Source organism: Chiloscyllium plagiosum, chromosome 17 (assembly GCF_004010195.1).
Source record: "Chiloscyllium plagiosum isolate BGI_BamShark_2017 chromosome 17, ASM401019v2, whole genome shotgun sequence".
Lineage (NCBI taxonomy): Eukaryota > Metazoa > Chordata > Chondrichthyes > Orectolobiformes > Hemiscylliidae > Chiloscyllium > Chiloscyllium plagiosum.
In genome coordinates this window covers 59,809,648-59,828,033 of record NC_057726.1, presented here as the reverse complement: position 1 = coordinate 59,828,033, position 18,386 = coordinate 59,809,648, and the positions used below count along the sequence as shown (strand labels likewise).

At 41.2% G+C, this 18,386-nt stretch overlaps 1 protein-coding gene across 10 annotated transcripts in view; it reads right to left on the bottom strand.

Moving 5' to 3' along the window:
* wdr59 (WD repeat domain 59) overlaps positions 1-18,386 on the bottom strand; it is an 87,388-nt gene that overhangs the window by 13,648 nt on the left and 55,354 nt on the right. For 8 of the 10 annotated variants that reach the window (XM_043707243.1, XM_043707249.1, XM_043707248.1 and 5 more), the window contains 3 exons: positions 13,563-13,696; positions 6,622-6,703; positions 1,014-1,126 (listed from right to left, as the gene is read on the bottom strand). In XM_043707243.1, the coding sequence (XP_043563178.1) occupies positions 1,014-1,126; positions 6,622-6,703; positions 13,563-13,696 (329 nt within the window). Of the gene's footprint in view, positions 1-1,013; positions 1,127-6,621; positions 6,704-13,562; positions 13,741-18,386 lie in introns of those variants that run through there. The other 2 variants (XM_043707251.1, XM_043707252.1) reach the window with 1 other exon arrangement.

Genomic DNA, 18,386 nt, shown 5'->3' with positions numbered 1-18,386 from the left:
TAGGAAAATGAGCAATTAAGAGGAAGAGAGAGACTTTCCAGTGCACCTGCACAATTCCCTGAAGGTATCAAAATAGGGAGATAAGGGTTGAATTGGCAAAAATGCTGTTCTTTAGTAGTATAGATATAGGGGATGATGCTCAAACTATATAAAACAATGGTTAGACAGCAATTACATTTTTGCTATCATTCTGATCACTGCGTTACAGGAAGGATATAATTGCACCAGGAAGGGTACTGAGGAGATTTAATAGGATGTTGCCAAAGTTTCAAGCTGCATTTTTCCATCGTCCTGAATATTTTTTCTCTTCGGAAAACAGTGAATGAATCTGCCTCCACGATATTCTCAGATAGTATATTCCATGCCTTAACTATTTCCTGGGTTTTTCCACAGTGTTTATTACCCCTTCACATTACCAGTACTTCTCTTGTCAATTATCATAAATCAATGTCATCTAGCTCTTATCTTTCCACCAGTGGGAACAGTTTCGCTTCATCTACTCTGTTCAGATCTGACATGATTTTGAATACCTTTAACAAATCTCAAATTTCTCTACTCCAAGGACCTGCAACAGCTTCACCAATCTAAATCACTGAAATGAAGTTTTTCAACTTAGGAATCGTTGATGAATTTCTTCTGGGCTCTTTGTAATACCTACACAAACTAGTAACCAGATTCCTGATATTACAGTAGTCAATTTTTCAAAATAGTAACATAGACTGTGAAGTGTTTTCTGATGTCTAAAGATCACAAAAGGTGCTACACAAATGCTAATCTTCCTCTGAAGCCAAAACAGTGAGTAGTCCTGCAGCATCCGTTAATGATGACTGTTTAGTACAATAAGAAATTTTAAAGAGGGCAGCACAATGTATCAATAAGGCTTTAGAGTTACCCGAATTTTACACAAGAATTTGAGATATTCAGATATGTAGGTTAAGTAATTTCAGACAACCTGGGCCCTGAACATTGGGTCAGTTTGTCACATCTATTACTGTTAGACAAATCAATCTTACAGTGACTCCAATAGCTGTCGGCCAAACGGATGTCGTGCCCACGGTGTCTCGACATCAGGGTCTGAATGGGGACTGAGGAAGGAGTCTGTAGCAACAGCAGCCAGAGACCACACCTAAAACCCAATGTAAAGCATTAGTATGTACTGAAGAATGGGAAAAGGAAGAGATACACATCGGATTTGACCATGGAGCGACAAAAGGGTCAGTCCATTAATTTGTCTGCCAGATAACTGGTTGAAGCAAATATAAAAGTCAAAACATTGTCCCACAGAACTCAATAAAATCAAAAACTCTAAGTCAGTGTTTTCAGATAACAGACAGCAGTATTGTTCAGTGTCTAATTTAAAAGATAAATCACGTACAATACCAAGATGCAAACAGAGGACCACAAGATTGAGAACATTTAATGGTCCCAAAGTTGTATTTTGAAACCCTAGGATAAAGACTCATGGATGCAAGAAATTGGCAAAAAATAATGGAAATATGAGAAGGTTGTGTAGCCAATCTCAATTTCACTACAGCGAGAATACACCAAAGAAGGAAAAGCACAAAAATGCCCATTCTCGCTCAGTTGGAGCACTCTTGCTTCAGTTATAAGGTCAACAATGGATCAGAAAATATGCATACTACAGTGCTGAAGATTGCTTCACTTTTGGAGACGTAGCCTTTTACATGAGATGTTGAACTAAGGAACCATTTGCTCTTTCATGTAGATATAAACAATCCCAAGACGTGCAGTAGAGTTCCCCTGGTGTCCTACGAATAATTGTCACTTAACTAAGATCACGATTTTATCTTTGATATAAAGTAAATGCCAGGAGATTGGGCTGACTGACTATTCATGGTGGTGTTTACGCTCCAGTGGGCCTTTTCTCATCTTTCACCTTCTAAATCTATTGCTGTCACGATTAATTTCTTTCTCACTCAAATACTTGTCTAGTTTCGCCTTAAATGAATCTGTGCTATTTATTACAGCCACTCCTTGTTGTGGAATGTTCCAAATTCTTTCAATTCTTCCATTCAGCTAAAGAAGCTTCTTTTCACCTGCTTATTGGATTTCCTGGTCAGTCTCTGATATTGATGGCCTCTGATTATGCTCTTCCCTTCAAGAGGGGACATTATTTACCCAATTAGTCCTATTAAAATTGAGGAATTTTTAAGAGGGAGAGATTCAATAGGCCAAATGGCCTCCTGATGTCCCATCAATGATTCCATCATGCAATGCATTTTTCCGAGAGACAAAGATAGTCAATCCTGTCCTGATATTATTCTTCACCAGTTCTAGTATAATCTTTGTAAATATTTTCTGCACCCTCTCTAGTTACCTGTATAACCTTGTTATAAAATGGCAATGCATTAAACTGCATACATTAAACTAAGATTCAATACAGGTTTAATATAACTTTCAATTGTTTAATTCTATCCCTCTGGAAGTATCGTTTATTATTTGATTTGTTATTTTTAGGGCTTGATAACATGTGGCACATCCTCTAGCAGCAATGATTTGCACCCAGAGATTCTTTTGTTCCTCTACCCCACCAAGACTAGCATCTTCCAAGAAATAAAGTGACTTCCTTATTTCTGCTACATCACATTTATCTATTTAAACTTCATCAACAATAATGCCCATTGTACAATTTTTAAAAATATTGTCTGTAATTTGCTGCAGTCTCAGTACTGACTACCCTAGTCCCCAAAATTTGATGTCATCCAAAAATTGAGAAGTTGCATATTTGGTTCCAAAGCCCAAATCGTTAATGTTTGATGTGACAAACTGCAGCGCCAGTTATGATCCTTGTGGAACATCACTTTCCACTTTCTACCATCCTGCACTTCTCTCTTGTAGTAAAGACCCTACCATTTTTCCGACAAATGATATGAATGTGGCTGAGGGAGTGTGAGAGCGCACTCCCTCCAGGAGAGACAGAGCACGCATGATAGCACGCGCGAGAGAGAGAGCACGCGCGAGAGAGAGCACGCGCGAGAGAGAGCACGAGCTCACAAGAGAGAGACAGAGTGAGAGAGAGAGAGAAGGGGAGGGACAGGAGAGAGAGGTAGTGTTGTATCTCTTGAAAAATAGTAATGCTAAAAAGCAGAAGCGCAGCAGGATCTCAATAACATATACACAAGTCACTAAAAGTATTAATGCAAGGTAATAAGGCAAATTGAAAACTTAGGTTTATTTTGAGGGGAACACAATCAGAAGTTATGCTCAGCTTGTATTGAACTTTGGTCAGACCACATTTGGAGCACTGTGTACAATTCTATTTGCCATATCATAAAAAAAGGCTGTAAAGGCAACAGACAGATTGCAAAACCCATTTTACAAGTATGACATCAAAAGTTAGAGAGTAAAGCCTTCATTGAAGATCCAAAGATTGGATCTCTTTTCTCTCTAGAGAATCCAGAGGGATGGTCTATTGGAGATCTTTTCAATTATGAAAGGTTTAGAGAGAGCAAACATACAGCAATTTCTACTTTAGCAAGAGAACAAAATTGAAGTTCTCGGTCACAGAAATGAAATAAGGAACTCAGGAGAGTGGTGAGAATGTGCGACGTGCTCTCACAGGGAGTAGTTAAGCCAGAAGTATAGATACATTTAAGGGGAAACTATCTGTGTAGGAAATATTTAGAGGGAGGAAGTAGCATAGTGATAATCTTACTGGACTGGTAATCCAGACGCTCAAGCTCAAATGCTCTGGGGTTGTGGGTTTGAATCCCACCATGGCAGATGGTGACACCTGAATTTGGTTAAAAAAAAATCTAGAATCAAAAAGCTAGTCTAATGGCAACCATAAACCTACCTGGTTTTATTCATAACTAACATCTGGAAAATTGTATCAAAATTGGGAGAGATGCCCCCTAAGCTGGTCAAGGAACAGTCTGATACAGTCACTCACCCAGAAATAATACCACACGATGTCCAAGAAACTACCTGGGACCGGTAGACATAATCTGTCCTACCAGTCGAACAGTAAGCTACAATCAGCAGCATATTGACTAGACAGTCTTTAACATGAACTCCCAAATCAATGAAATTTTGTGGATTCAGATCAAAGATGAGTAAGGAAATATCTTCATTACCAGCTACCTCTCACACACACTCCCCACTCCTCCATGTTGTACACCAACTGAAGAAAGTACAGAGTGCGGCAAGAGAACAGAATGTAGTCTGAAAGGGATTTCACCAGCAAAAGCACTGGCCAAGTCCTAAAGGACATTGGTGCTAGACTAAGTCTGCAACAGATAAAGAAACCAACAAGAGAGAAAAACCTGACTTGACCTCATCTTCACCAAACTGTCACGGATGCATCTCTCCATGACATTTGTGGTTGCAACCACCACACAATGTTGTGAAAATAACGTTCTGTCTCCTTATTGAGGATACACTTTATTGTGCTATGTGGCACCACCATATTGTTAAATGGGATAGATTTTGAACAGATCTAGCAATTCAGAAACACCTATGGGCGCAATATGCTAATTCAGAAGTAGGCCAAAACTAACCATGGGAAGTATGGACCACCAGCAGAACAGAAATCAACCAAAGTCTGGAAACTCATGGCCAAGTATATTCCCCACTCTATCATTAATCAAACTGGAGTCTAAACTCTAACTGAATGGATACCTCAGGTGGGAGTGTCAGGAGTAGCATCAGGCTTATTTAAAAACTAGGGGTCAACCTGGTGAAGCTTCAACACAGGATTAATCGCAGGCCAGATAGGGAAGTGCATGTGACAGACAGGGATAAGGTCAGAAATCCTACAATTAAAAAATTAGATCTAATTTCTACAGTGCTCTCATATGCAGGCATGAACGTTGGTGGAAGTTAAAGAACTAACAGATGGACGCAGCACCGTAAACGTCCCCATCTTCAACAATGAAGAGGTCCAAAAGACTATTACTAAAAAGACAAGGCTGAAGCCTTTCCATCCACCTTCAGCCAGAAATACTAAGTGGATGATTCATCTTGGCTTCCTAAGGATACCAACATCACAAGACCAATTTCCAGCTATTTCCATTCACGTCAGGTGATACCAAGAAATGGCTGAAGACACTAAATATTGTAAAGGCTATGAGCCCTGACTGAAGACCTGGGCTCCAGAACATGCTGCACCCCAAACCAAGCTTTTCCTGGCAATGTGGAAAATTTCCAAGGTCATATACTGCACAAAAACAGGATAAATTCTACTCCAGTCTACCACTGATCAAAATGATGGAACAGTTCTTTGACACTGCTATCCAGCAGCACTTGCAAAGGAATAACCAGTTTTCTGATTTTCAGTTGAGGTCTGTCAGGGCCACTCCCTCCAAAGTTCATTGCAGCCTTGATCAAATATAGACAGAAGAGGTAAACTCCAGAGAAATTAGTACCAATGGGAATTAGGGAGAAAGGTCTTGATTGGTTGGAATCACACTTATTGTGTTTTATTTGAATTCATGCACGGGACATAAGTGTCACTGGTTGCATTTATTGCCTGTCCCTGGTTATCCTTGAAAAGGTGGTGGTAAGCTGCCTTCTTGAGCCACAACAAATCGGTGTGCTGTGGACAGATCCACAATGCGATTCCTAAGGTCATCATCTGAGTTGCGGGGTATCAATGCAGGAGTCCCTCAAGGTTATGTCACAGGGCCAACCTTTTTCAGATGCTTCAATAACCTTCCCCCATTCTTAGATAATGAAGCAGCTTGTGTCCACATGCAGCAAGACCTGTCAAATATCAGGCTTAGGCTCATGAGTGGCAAGTGGCATTATCTCACAAATTACAAGCAATCTAATCATCTCTCCTTCACATTAAATGACAAACATCATTGAACCCCTCACTATCAACATCTTGGAGCTTTCTATGGACCAGGAGAAGACTGGACCAGCCACAACCAGTGAGTATACTAATCTAATCTAATCTAATCTAAACAACAGATCAGAGGCTGGGAATTCTGAAGCCAATAACTCACCTGTCTATCCAATGCCTATCCACCATCTCGACAAGGCACATATCAGGACTGTGATGGGACACACTCTGCTTGCCCAGCCTAAGGCAGTTCTAACAATACGCAAGAAGCTTAACAGCTCGTTCAAAGCACCCCAAACAGTGGCACTGCATCCAACACCGAGGGCTCTTATATCTAGAGCAGCAGACGCAAGGGAACACCACCACTACAATCCCTTCCAAACCATACCATCCTGACGTGAAGCTATATTGCTGTCCCTTCGCTGTCGCTGAGCCAGAGTCTTGAAACTCCCTTCCCAACAGCACAGCGGGTGGATCAAAAACCCAAAGAACGTAAAGCTCAAAAATGTAACTCATAACCAGCTTCTCAAGGGCAATGAAGGATTGACAAGAAATGCTAGTCTAGCCAGCCACACAGACAAACAAGAGAAGGATAAACATCAGCACAGATGGCTTGGCCAAATGGTCTGTTTCAGTGCTGTACATTCAATGTAATTCTCTTAGATAACTGCAATCTACTCAAAAGTCAAACACATTGAGAGACTTGCACACAATCGGACACCCAGTGACTGGGCTAGATCTATAATCATAAGTCTGCCCTCCCATTCAACTTCCTTAACATAATTATAGATAGGATAACTAAACAGGATCAGTACTTGTACAAGGTCTCTTCGTCCAACTGATAAAGCTGCAGCAGCATTCTTCTGACACGTATCCTGGATGTCATTCACATTTAGTCTGAAAAACGAAAAAGAAAAGCTGATGTCAGAGAAACAAGAAACCAAACCTGAGTGTTTCTACATATCTGTGGTCAGCCCAAGTGGTTGCAATCAGACCTATTGTGTGCAATTCTGATCTCTTTCCTATTGGAAAGATGTTGTGAAACTTGAAAACGTTCAGAAAAGATTTACAAGGATGTTGCCAGGGTTGAAGGATTTGAGCTATAGGGAGAGGCTGAGCAGGCTGGGGCTGTTTTCCCTGGAGGCTGAGGGGTGACCTTATAGAGGTTTACAAAATTATGAGGGGCATGAATAGGATAAATAGACAAAGTCTTTTCCCTGGGGTCGGGGAGTCCAGAACTAGAGGGCATAGGTTTAGGGTGAGAGGGGAAAGATATAAAAGAGACCCAAGGGGCAACGTTTCACGCAGAGGGTGGTACGTATATGGAATAAGCTGCCAGAGGATGTGGTGGAGTCTGGTATACTTGCAACATTTAAGAGGCATTTGGATGGGTATACAAATAGGAAGGGTTTTGAGGGATATGGGCCGGGCGCTGGCAGGTGGGACTAGATTGGATTGGGGTATCTGGTCGGCATGGACAGGTTGGACCGAAGGGTCTGTTTCCATGCTGTACATCTCTATGACTCCATAACTCTGGTTTGAATTTTGATAATCATCATTGTCACTGGAGTCAAAAAGAATACTTAGCAGTGGCTGGTGTCATACATAACCTGAGTAAGTTGGTTATGAGAGGCCATTCATCACAGAGAACATCAATATAATAAGTTCTGAGACTGCCCTTAGTCCATCTATTTTCAGCTGAGATCTAAACTTTGCAGGATATAATACTTACAACCTTTCATTCTGACAATTACCAGTCTATTCTGTTTTCTTACTGCTCATTAATCTTGAATTCCTGCTAAAATATTACCTTTTAGTCTCACGAACCCTTGCCTTGTTTAACAACCTTCTGAGAGACATTTTATCAAATTCTTTCTGAAAATCCAAGCACAATGGACCAGTTTGTGTAGTTACACATGAGAGAAGTTCACCATCATGGCTGCTTATGGGGAGCCCACTTATTCTCAATCTTGGAAGCTATGATGTGCTGAATAGGTTGTGCTGGTGACGGCTATAAGTTCACCAAATCAGAAACTGAAAATCATGAAAAATAAATTTCCGTGCCACTGAGCTGAACTCAAGAGGGCATATCTTCAGCTTTTGACAACAAAGCAGAAGGATTCCGCTAGCAATGTGTCAACACTGGCTTCCCCTTACATTGTTGAACTACTTTTTATCTGAACCCTGGTGCCTGCAGTAGTGTTGTATGCACAGTATGTAACCAACTGTGGATGGTGCAAAACATTTACTGTAGTTGAGTCTTTTTCTTTTAGCTCCTGCGAGCTTTCTTTACTTAGCCAATAAATAAAAATTTCCTTCATTATTGCCTTGGTTTTTACAGTATAATTATTTCCTTCTGATATTCTGAGTTTTTGAAACTGAAATATTCAGGCTTCGGCTATTAAGTAACAAGTTACATTTGTGCAACCAAATTGCCAGGCAATGACCATCTTTGACAAGACAGAATCTAACCCCATTCCTTTCCTATTTTGAGACAATGATCTGAGACTGACCATAAAACTGAAATGGACCAGGCATATAAATACTGTGGCTCTGACAGTCGATTCAGGGAATGCTACAGAGTCCCTGAAGCCCATCTACTATCTACAAGGCACAACTCAGGGGCATGATGCAATATACCTCACTTGCCTGAATGGAGCAAGAAGCTTAATGCTGTTTAGAACATTTGATTGGCACCCTCTTCGTCATCTTCAACACATTATTCACCAACAACATACAGTAGCAACAGTACAAGATGAACTGCATGAACTCATCAAGGTTTCTTCAATAGTAGCTTCCAAACCTATAGCATCCACCACCTTGAATGACAAAGGTATCAAATGCAGGGAAACACCACCATTCACAAGTTCTTCTCCAAGTTTTTGACTTGGAACTGTATCACTCTTCTTTCACTGTAGCTGGGTCAAATTTCTGAAAGTCCTTTCCTACCAGCACCATATATATACAGGAGGTCTCCTATAACGCCGTAGGTACATTCCAGCAAAACCTCGCTTCATAGAAATAACGGGGATTATGGGAAAAGTGGGGTTTGGAGCGGACCAGCAAAATATATCACTCACGATCGGTCAAAAATCACCCAAAAGTCTAACACAAAGTATAGCACAGCTTGATTGAAGGTTGAAATCATATTTATTTACAAAACAAAAGAAAATTTAACACAGTACATTTAAAAAAATGTAAGAAAGCTGCTCTCTGTACAGTACCTCTTACAGAAAGCAGCTGACAGTGGCGCATGCATGGAATGGCAAAGACACAGGCATATGCGCAGAATGGTGCGGAGATTTTGGGCATGGATATTGGCACGTGCTGGATAAAGCATATGAACCACTCGCCATTGGAATCGCACTATTGCCAATGGAGACAAGCATTCTCAAAAATACTGTTCCTTATCTCTTCAGGGATGTTATAGCCAAATTGCGCATTATCCTAGAACTACCTGTACCCACATCACAGAGAGTTGTAGTTCAAGACGACAGCTCACCATAATCTTTTCAAGGACAATTAGGGATAAAGAACAAATGCTGGTTTAGCGAGCAATGGCCACTCCCCATATTGGAACAAGACTTTATGGTTGTTGTCAATTTCAAGTGAAAGGCCACAAAAGAACTAAAAAAAAACGTTGAAAAGCATCTTGGAAATAAAACATGTTTAAATTGCTCAGGAAATTTAAAACTTTTAATGACCTTTGAGGGGATTTTGTGGTGTAGTGGCAATGTCTCTAACCCTCAGGCAGAAGCTGGAGGTTCAAGTCCTACCTCTCCTCGAATGTATCATAACATATTCAAACAGACTAATTAAAAAATAATTAAAGGATTCTTGGCCACATGCGGATTACAAAACTTAAGGACACAGAACCTCAGAGTAATAAACTATGTAGTCCATTGAGGCTGCTCCAACACTCAATTGATCAATTAGATCAAGATTGTTCCAGTTGTGGTCTCAATTCCACTAACCTGTCAGCCCCATGAACCAATGACTACTTTGTCTATCAAAAATATGAATAAATTTAAATAACTGCTTTCTGAGAAAGAAAATTCTACATTTAAATGACGTTAGGGAAAACATTTTCCTCTTCTCCATTTTAAAAGTGAGACATTCTTTGTGGATATGGACTTCACTAGCTTGGTCAATATTTATTTCCCAGCTTGAGAAGGTGGTGGTATTCCCTACACCAAGAGGAACTTGGCAGTTCTGAAGAACTTCTGAAGGAGATCATATCAGTCTCAAAACATGAACTTTGTTTGTCTCTCCACCAAAGTTACCAGACCAGCCGAGATTCTCCATCACCTTCTGGTTATGTTCATTAGTTAGTGAAGAACTATAGCTTTTATTGAAACTGGATTAGATGCTTTAGAGAGACTAGGCTGTTACCAGGTGCCTTTGGGTGAAAAGTAAAGAAACTACCCAGCACAGTTTTCAGATTGGTTTTTCAAAACAGTTTTGCCACAGATTGACAGAAGAGGTTACACACAGACTTCCAAAAGCTTGCAATAAGTCAGATGCCTCTCTCTCACTACACTTCTCAGTGAAGAAATAACACTCAAAGAACCTGTAAAGAGAAACATCTAGTTCAAGCCAAGACCTAAAATGAAACAGATCAGCTACCAATTCAAGAATCACCACTGTCAATGTAAGAAAATTGCCAGAAGTCAGTTCATTTACCCATTGGGAGAAGGTGAGGACTGCAGATACTGGATATCAGAGTCGAGATGTGGTGCTGGAAAAGCATCCGAGGAGGAGAATCGACAATTCAGACATAAGCCCTTCATCAGGAATTAGGCTTGTGGGCCAGGGGCTAGGTGGAAGGTAGCTGGGAATGTAATCGATAAATGAAGGTAGAGGGGGGAAAGTTGATAGATCAGAGAGGAAGGTGGAGCAGCTAAGTGGGAAGGAAGATGGACAGATCAAGAGAGTAGTGCCAAGTTGGAGGCTTGGGACTGGGATAAGGTGGGGGAAGGGGAAATGAGGAAACTGATGAAATCCACATTGATCCTGTGTGGTTACACAGTACCAAGGAGGAAGATGAGGCGTTCTTTGTCCAGGCGTCGGGTGGTTAGGGTTTGGCGATGGAGGCAGCCCAGGATCTGCACGTCCTTGGTGGAGTGGGAGGGGAGTTCGTGTTTGGCCACTCGACTGTAGGGTTGGTTGGTGCAGGTATCCCAAAGACATTCTCTGAAACTATCTGCAAGTTGGGGTCCTGTCTCCCCGATGTAGAGACCACCATATGGGGTGCAGTGGATATAGCAGATGACATGCATGGAAGTATAAGTACAAGGAGAGACTGTTCCCTCCACGATTCCCTTGTCAGATCCACGCCACCCACCAGCCCTCACCCCACTCCCGGCACCTTCCCCTGCCACCACAGGAAGTGCAAAACCTGCACCACACCTTCACCCCTCACCTCCATCCAAGGCCCCATAAGATCCTCCCACATCTGGCAGAAATTTACTTGTACTTTCACACACGTCATCTACTGTATCCGCTGCACTCGATGTGGTCTGTTCTACATCGTGGAGACAGGACCCCAACTTGCGGATAGTTTCAGAGAACATCTTTGGGACACCCGCACCAATCAACCCCACAGCCTAGTGGCCAAACACTAACTCTCCCTCACACTCCACCAATGGTCCTAGGCCGCACTCATCACCAATACCTAACTACCCGACGCCTGGACGAATAATGCGGATTCCTCCTTGGAACCCTGCAACCACACGGGTTCAATGCGGATTTCACCAGTTTCCTCATTTTCCCTCCCCCCATCTTATCCCAGGCCCAAGCCTCCAACTCGGCAACGCCTTCTTCCTTCCCACCTATCCGCTCCATCCACCTCTCTGACCTATCACCTTATCCCACCCACCTTCATCGATCTATCACATCCGCACTGCCTACCCCATCTCCCCCCCCGAATTAACTCTCAGCACCCCCGGCCCACAAGCCTCATTCCTGATGAAGGGCTTATGCCCGATTCTTCAGTTCCTCGGATGCTGCCTGGCCTGCTGTGCTTTTCCAGCACCACACTCTCAACTCATTTCCCCACTGGTTTGGACTGTTGATCCAGACTTTGTTCCTCCATCTATAGGTTTTGCCCATGATATTCCAACAAAATGGTCTGTTTCTTCTGTCTTGTCTATCCTATTTGTGAATGAGCATTGTGAATGAACACAAATCAGCAGGGAAATCAATAACTCAACAGTGGGTTACCTTCAAAGTGGAGATATTTCAGGCACATTCAAGATATATTCCCTTAAAAGGGAAAGACAAGAAAAACTAAGTCAGTTCCTGATGACAATCTGTTAGACAGAAAATAGAACTGAGAAATGGTCTGTGCATGTAGAGTTTAGAGGGGAGATGAAAAATCAAATAAGAGAAGCAAACTTAAAAGCAAATTGAGTCAACTAGGAACCATCTACCTGGAACACTGTGCTAATTCAGAACAACAGGAGTGTTTAAAATTCATGAGATGGTGGTATTGGATAGGCTATCTGCATTTGAAGTAGATAATGCAACAGGACTAAATGAAAGGCATCCAAGGATAATGTGGGAAGTGAGAAAATGAACTGCAGAGTCACCTGACCATATTTTTCATTTTTCCCTTAGAAAGTCTCCTCCCTGAGGTGGGGGAGTCCAGAACTAGAGGGCATAGGTTTAGGGTTAGAGGAGCAAGATATAAAAGAGACCCAAGGGGCAACTTTTTCACGCAGAGCGTGGTACGTATATGGAATGAGCTGCCAGAGGAAGTGCAACATTTAAAAAGCATCTGGATGGGTATATGAATAGGAAGTGTTGGGAGGGATGTGGGCCAGATGCTGGCAGGTGGGACTAGATTGGGTTGGGATATCTGGTCGGCGTGGACAGGTTGGACCGAAGGGTCTGTTTCCGTACTGTATACCTCTATGACTCTATGACCATGGGGTACTTGCTAGAGGACTAGAGAACTCCAAACACAACATCCTTGATCAGAAAGGTGTAAAGTAAAGCCTAGCAACTACAGTACAGATATTGTTGAAATTTCCAGAAACAACTATTTGGGTCAGTAGCGTGGAGAAATGCAGGTTAACTGAAGAAAACGAGTAGACCTATCTGAAGAGAAAATAACATTTAACTAACTTGTGAAATTTTACACAGAGGTAACAAAGAGGGTTAATGAGGGAAATTCAGCTGATGGACTTGGAACTTCCAAAACAGTAATGTTTGTAACCAAAGCAAGAGAAACTTTAGCAGACTGGAGATCCAATCATCTGGTTGCTTTTTCCATCACCACTCACTCAATCCTCACCACTGACAAAAAAAAAGATTCTCCTCAACTTCTCTCCAATCTTTCCACTAACTATCTTACTTATGATGCCTCCTGTTATTGACCTGAATGCTAAGAGAAACAGGTCCTTCTAATCCATACAGTGTTCCTCATAATTTGTTGCACATCATTTTAATCTTCTTTCAGCCTCCTCAGGTCGAAAAATAAACTCCAACCTGTCTAAACTTTGCTCATTGCTAAAATTCTCTATTCCTAACAACCTGCTCAGTACCTTCAATTGTAAGATTAGACTATTCCTGTAATTGAGTAATCAGAAGCTTAAGTAGTACTCTAGCTGTTTCAAACGCATATTTTATAAAGTAATAGCATAAACTCCTCAGTATGTACTCTGTCCTTCAGGGAGAGGGTATTTAGGGAAAAACTGAGTTGCATATCACTATTTTCCATCCAATGCAAGGGCAATGTGCCTCAGACACTTACATATACAATTCACCAAGCGATTTATGCACAGGAAGGAGACAGGAGATGTCCTGGATAATGACTTTGCCTGCAGCTTTGATTGGTCGATTGTTTGAGTCAGTTGCTTCTCGTTTTCCCTTCCATCGGCGTGATTTCTGTGAACAGGAAAAGCTTCTTACTTTCTGTTGCTCTGTCAGTTCTGTTGGGAGGAATTGAGTTTTTGACCTACTGGATCTAGTTAGAGTATGATTATCAAAAATTAAAGCAGAATTATCATAAATTAAAGAACACTAAGCACTGTGAAGGACAAAGATATTGTGTTCAAATTGCTTAAATCCAGACATACTGCTGAATTGTGTGTAACGGGTTTTTTTAAGGAACTGCAAAGTCATTTTTAACAAGGTTTACACTTCGGGGAATGATCCCACATCTAACGTGAATGCAATCATTACTGCAATCTCAAAAGTCTCTTGAGGAATTTGTGATGTTCATTCCAGGGCTCGCAGCTGAAGACTGAACACTGAAGAGCCTATGAATGAAATGATCCATTATTATGCTCCCTACAGAATTGTTAAAATAAATACTTGGGATATTTCAGAAATTCTCAAACTGCATACCATGTAGAAAGATTTTGTAATTGATACTGTTAACCTAAAGCCAACAACAGTCCAAACCGGTCAACAGCAAACAAAACCTTGGCTATGATCAAAAACTAAAATTATTGCTGAAGCACAACATCTAGCTTAAATTTAATACTGGGATAGTATTTGCAGTTACTTTAACCAAATATGAACCAGTTAACGTCTCACTCAATGATCCAAACCAAAAGTCTTCAAACCAAAATAACAAATACGTAGTGGAGCAAACTTATAAAGAAAACAAATCAACCATAAAGCCTATTACACAAATGAAATGCTGATTTGGAACAGGCATTTAGAAGATGTTATCAGTAGAAGACAAGAATATGCGGAATTTTGTTACACTGTGCTGACGACAATGTATAGCAGTATATGTGGTTAGTCACAATTATTCTTATCATCAACCGCTTGTTGAGTACAACTTTCAACATAAACGACATGTACTTGATCTAAAAAGGAATCTGAAGTGATGGAGTTTGGTTTCTGTTATTAGAAAAAGGGCATAGTGTGAAGTGTGATTCTGTATATTAAAGATATTATTCATGAATGAATATGGCATTTTCTCTCTCCTCAACCATCTCCACATGATGTCGATTACATCAGCCTCTTGACAATCTCTCTCCTGCCTCATCTGTATGTTATCCGAGGGTGACATAATATCCAAAAATATGGGGAGTTTGGAAACAATGCCAGACAAATAAACAATATCTATCTTTTTTTCTCAACTGCCTTTGACGTCCAAACTAATACATCACAATTTCCTTCAGTTCAAATTTAGAAAGCAGTCATTGCTTTTAATGTGAGCAAAAATACATTCCACTCCATTCCCCTCCCAGCGGTTTTGTCAGACTCAGCCTAAAGGTTTGCAATGTTGGTCTGCTCAAAATCCTGGATTTGATCTTAAGGGCATATATCTGATTATTACAAAGACCATTAACTTACACATTGATCATATGATATTTTCTAATCAACCTGCTCAGTGATGTTACTACATATTGCTGGAGCAGCTGGGACTTGAATCCAGGCCTTTGTCTTAATAATTTGGCTTTCTTCCTCACTCATCTCAGCTGTTTTTGCACTGAATCCCAACTGTATGCCTTTTTTTGTCTCTGGACTAGAGCACTGTAATAAACTGCATGCCGGTATTCCCTACTCTAAAAATTACAACTTGTATGTACATGATGTCCATGCTGATTTCCATCATCCGTTATCTATTCTATGTCCTCCTGATTGACAGTACTCTCTCGTCTCCTGCATTTCAAATTTAAAATCTCAATCCAAATCACTAAATGCCTCAAGACCCCAACCAATTCTGTCTCTATAATATTCTCCATATCCATGTTCTGGCCCTTTTTTTACCTTTGACACTGGTTCTCATCCCTGCCTTATTTTTTTTGCTTCACCAAAGACAAAAATATATATGTTTTGATCTGTCTAGGTTCTATTTTCTTTATTTCTCTGCCTGTCCAACTATCATTCTTGCAAACTCTGCAAGAACTAAACTCTTCAATTCTTCCAGACTTTTCTTCCTTGGATTGTTTACCATTTTAATTACAGCTATCAGGGTGGAACTCCCTTGGACAGGTTCTATGTTAAAATCACTGTCGTACTTTCTTTCTGTCCTAGTTTCTATGAAGAGGATGAAGTGTTTGCAAGTTGGATTTCAGGAAAATAATTCAGGAAGCACCATCTGCTCATCACAGCGTCATGGTTGGAATACTGTGTACCAAATTTGCTATTTGCTTGAAGCTACATTGGTTGAGGGATATACACTGGGAAGTACATTGATGAAGAACAGAGAAGTTCTTCCCAAAGTAGTGCCATAAATTCCTTTATGTTCATCTGAAGAGGTGACAAGACCTTAGTTTGACATTTCATCTGCACGTCAGCAACTTCTCAGGACTAAATCAAGATATCAGAATTGACTACCTGCATGGGTCAATGGAGTGGACTTGAACACACAGCTTATCCATCAACATCAAGAGAAGCTGAAGCAAAGTTCCATTCAGACCCAAAGACATACATTTGTCTCACATCTTAACTCTTAATTCATATCTTGATTTTCAACAACACCAATCATTTTGTATATTTTGTTTCCAAAAGATCAGCCCAAATTATTTGGCAATCTTTCAATCAAAACATTCTTCCAAGTATCTATTTTCGCAGATAAAGGGACGGCTGGAAAATGGGAAGCCTTCAGAAATGAGAAGAGAGTCCAGAAAATGTATATTCCAGTTAGGGTGAAAGGGAAGGCTGGTAGGCATAGGGAATGCTGGATGACTAAAGAAATTGAGGGTTTGGTTAAGAAAAAGAAGGAAGCCTATGTCAGATCTAGACAAGATAGATCGAGTGAATCCTTAGAAGACTGCAGAAGGCAGTAGGAGTATACTTAAGAGGGAAATCAGGAGGGCAAAAAGGGGACATGAGATAGCTTTGGCAAATAGAGTTAAGGAGAACCCAAAGGGTTTTTACAAATACATTAAGGACAAAAGGGTAACTAGGGAGAGAGTAGAGCCCCTCAAAGATCAGCAAGGCAGCCTTTGTGTGGAGCCACAGAAAATGGGGGAGATACTAAACGAGTACTTGGCATCAGTATTTACCGTGGAAAGGGATATGGAAGATATAGACTGTAGGGAAATAGATGGTGACATCTTGAAAAATGTCCACATTACAGAGGAGGAAGTGCTGGATGCCTTGAAACGCATAAAAGTGGATAAATCCCCAGGACCTGATCCTCTTTGGGAAGCTAGGGAAGAGATTACTGGGCCTCTTGATGAGATATTTGGATCATTGATAGTCATAGGTGAGGTGCTTTATTCCTGATGAAGGGCTTTTGCCCGAAACGTCAATTTTGAAGCTCCTTGGATGCTGCCTGAACTGCTGTGCTCTTCCAGCACCACTAATCCAGAAATAGGTGAGGTGCCAGAAGACTGGAGGTTGGTTAACGTGGTGCCCCTGTTTAAGAAAGGTGCTAAGGACAAGCCAGGGGACTACAGACCAGTGAGCCTGATGTAGGTGATGGGCCAGTTGTTGGAGGGAATCCTGAGGGACAGGATGTACATGTATTTGGAAAGGCAAGGACTGATGAGGGATAGTCAACATGGCTTTGTGTATGGGAAATCATGTCTCACAAATTTGATTGAGTTTTTTGAAGAAGTAACAAAGAGGATTGATTAGGGCACAGCAGTAGATGTGATCTCTGTAGACTTCGGTAAGGCATTCGACAAGGTTCCCCATAGGAGACTGGTTAGCAAGGTTAGATCTCACAGAATAAAGGGAGAACTAGCCATTTGGATACAGAACCGGCTCAAAGGTAGAAGACAGAGGGTGGTGGTGGAGGGTTGTTTTTCAGACTGGAGGCCTGTGACCAGTGGAGTGCCACAAGGATCGGTACTGGGTCCTCTACTTTTCATCATTTATGTAAATTATTTGGATGTGAGCATAAAAGGTATAATTAGTAAGTTTGCAGATGACACCAAAATTGGAAGTTTAGTGGACAGCAAAGAAGGTTACCTCAGATTACAACAGGATCTTGATCAGATGGGCCAATGAGAAACGGCAGATGCTAGTTTAATTCATATAAATGCAAGGTGCTGCATTTTGGGAAAGCAAATCTTAGCAGGACTTATACACTTAATGGTAAGGTCCGAGGGAGTGTTGCTGAACAAAGAGACCTTGGAGATCAGGTTCATAGCTCCTTGAAAGTAGAGTCGCAGGTAGATAGGATGGTGAAGGCGGCATTTGGCTCGCTTTCCTTTATCGGTCAAGAGTATAGAGTACAGGAGTTGGGAGGTCATGTTGCGGCTGTACAGGACATTGGTTCGGCCACTTTTGGAATATTGCGTGCAATTCTGGTCTCCTTCCTATCGGAAAGATGTTGTGAAACTTGAAAGGGTTCAGAAAAGATTTACAAGTATGTTGCCAGGGTTGGAGGATTTGAACTATAGGGAGAGGCTGAACAGGCTGGTGCTGTTTTCCCTGGAGCATCGGAGGCTGAGGACTGACCTTGTAGAGGTTTACAAAATCATATGGGACATGGATAAGATAAACAGACATGGAGGAATCCAGAACTAAAGGGCATAGGTTTCGGGTGAGAGGGGAAAGATATAAACTAAGAGGCAACTTTTTCACGCAGAGAGTGGTATATGTATGAAATGAGTTGCCAGAAGTAGTGGTGGAGGCTAGTACAATTGCAACATTTAACAGG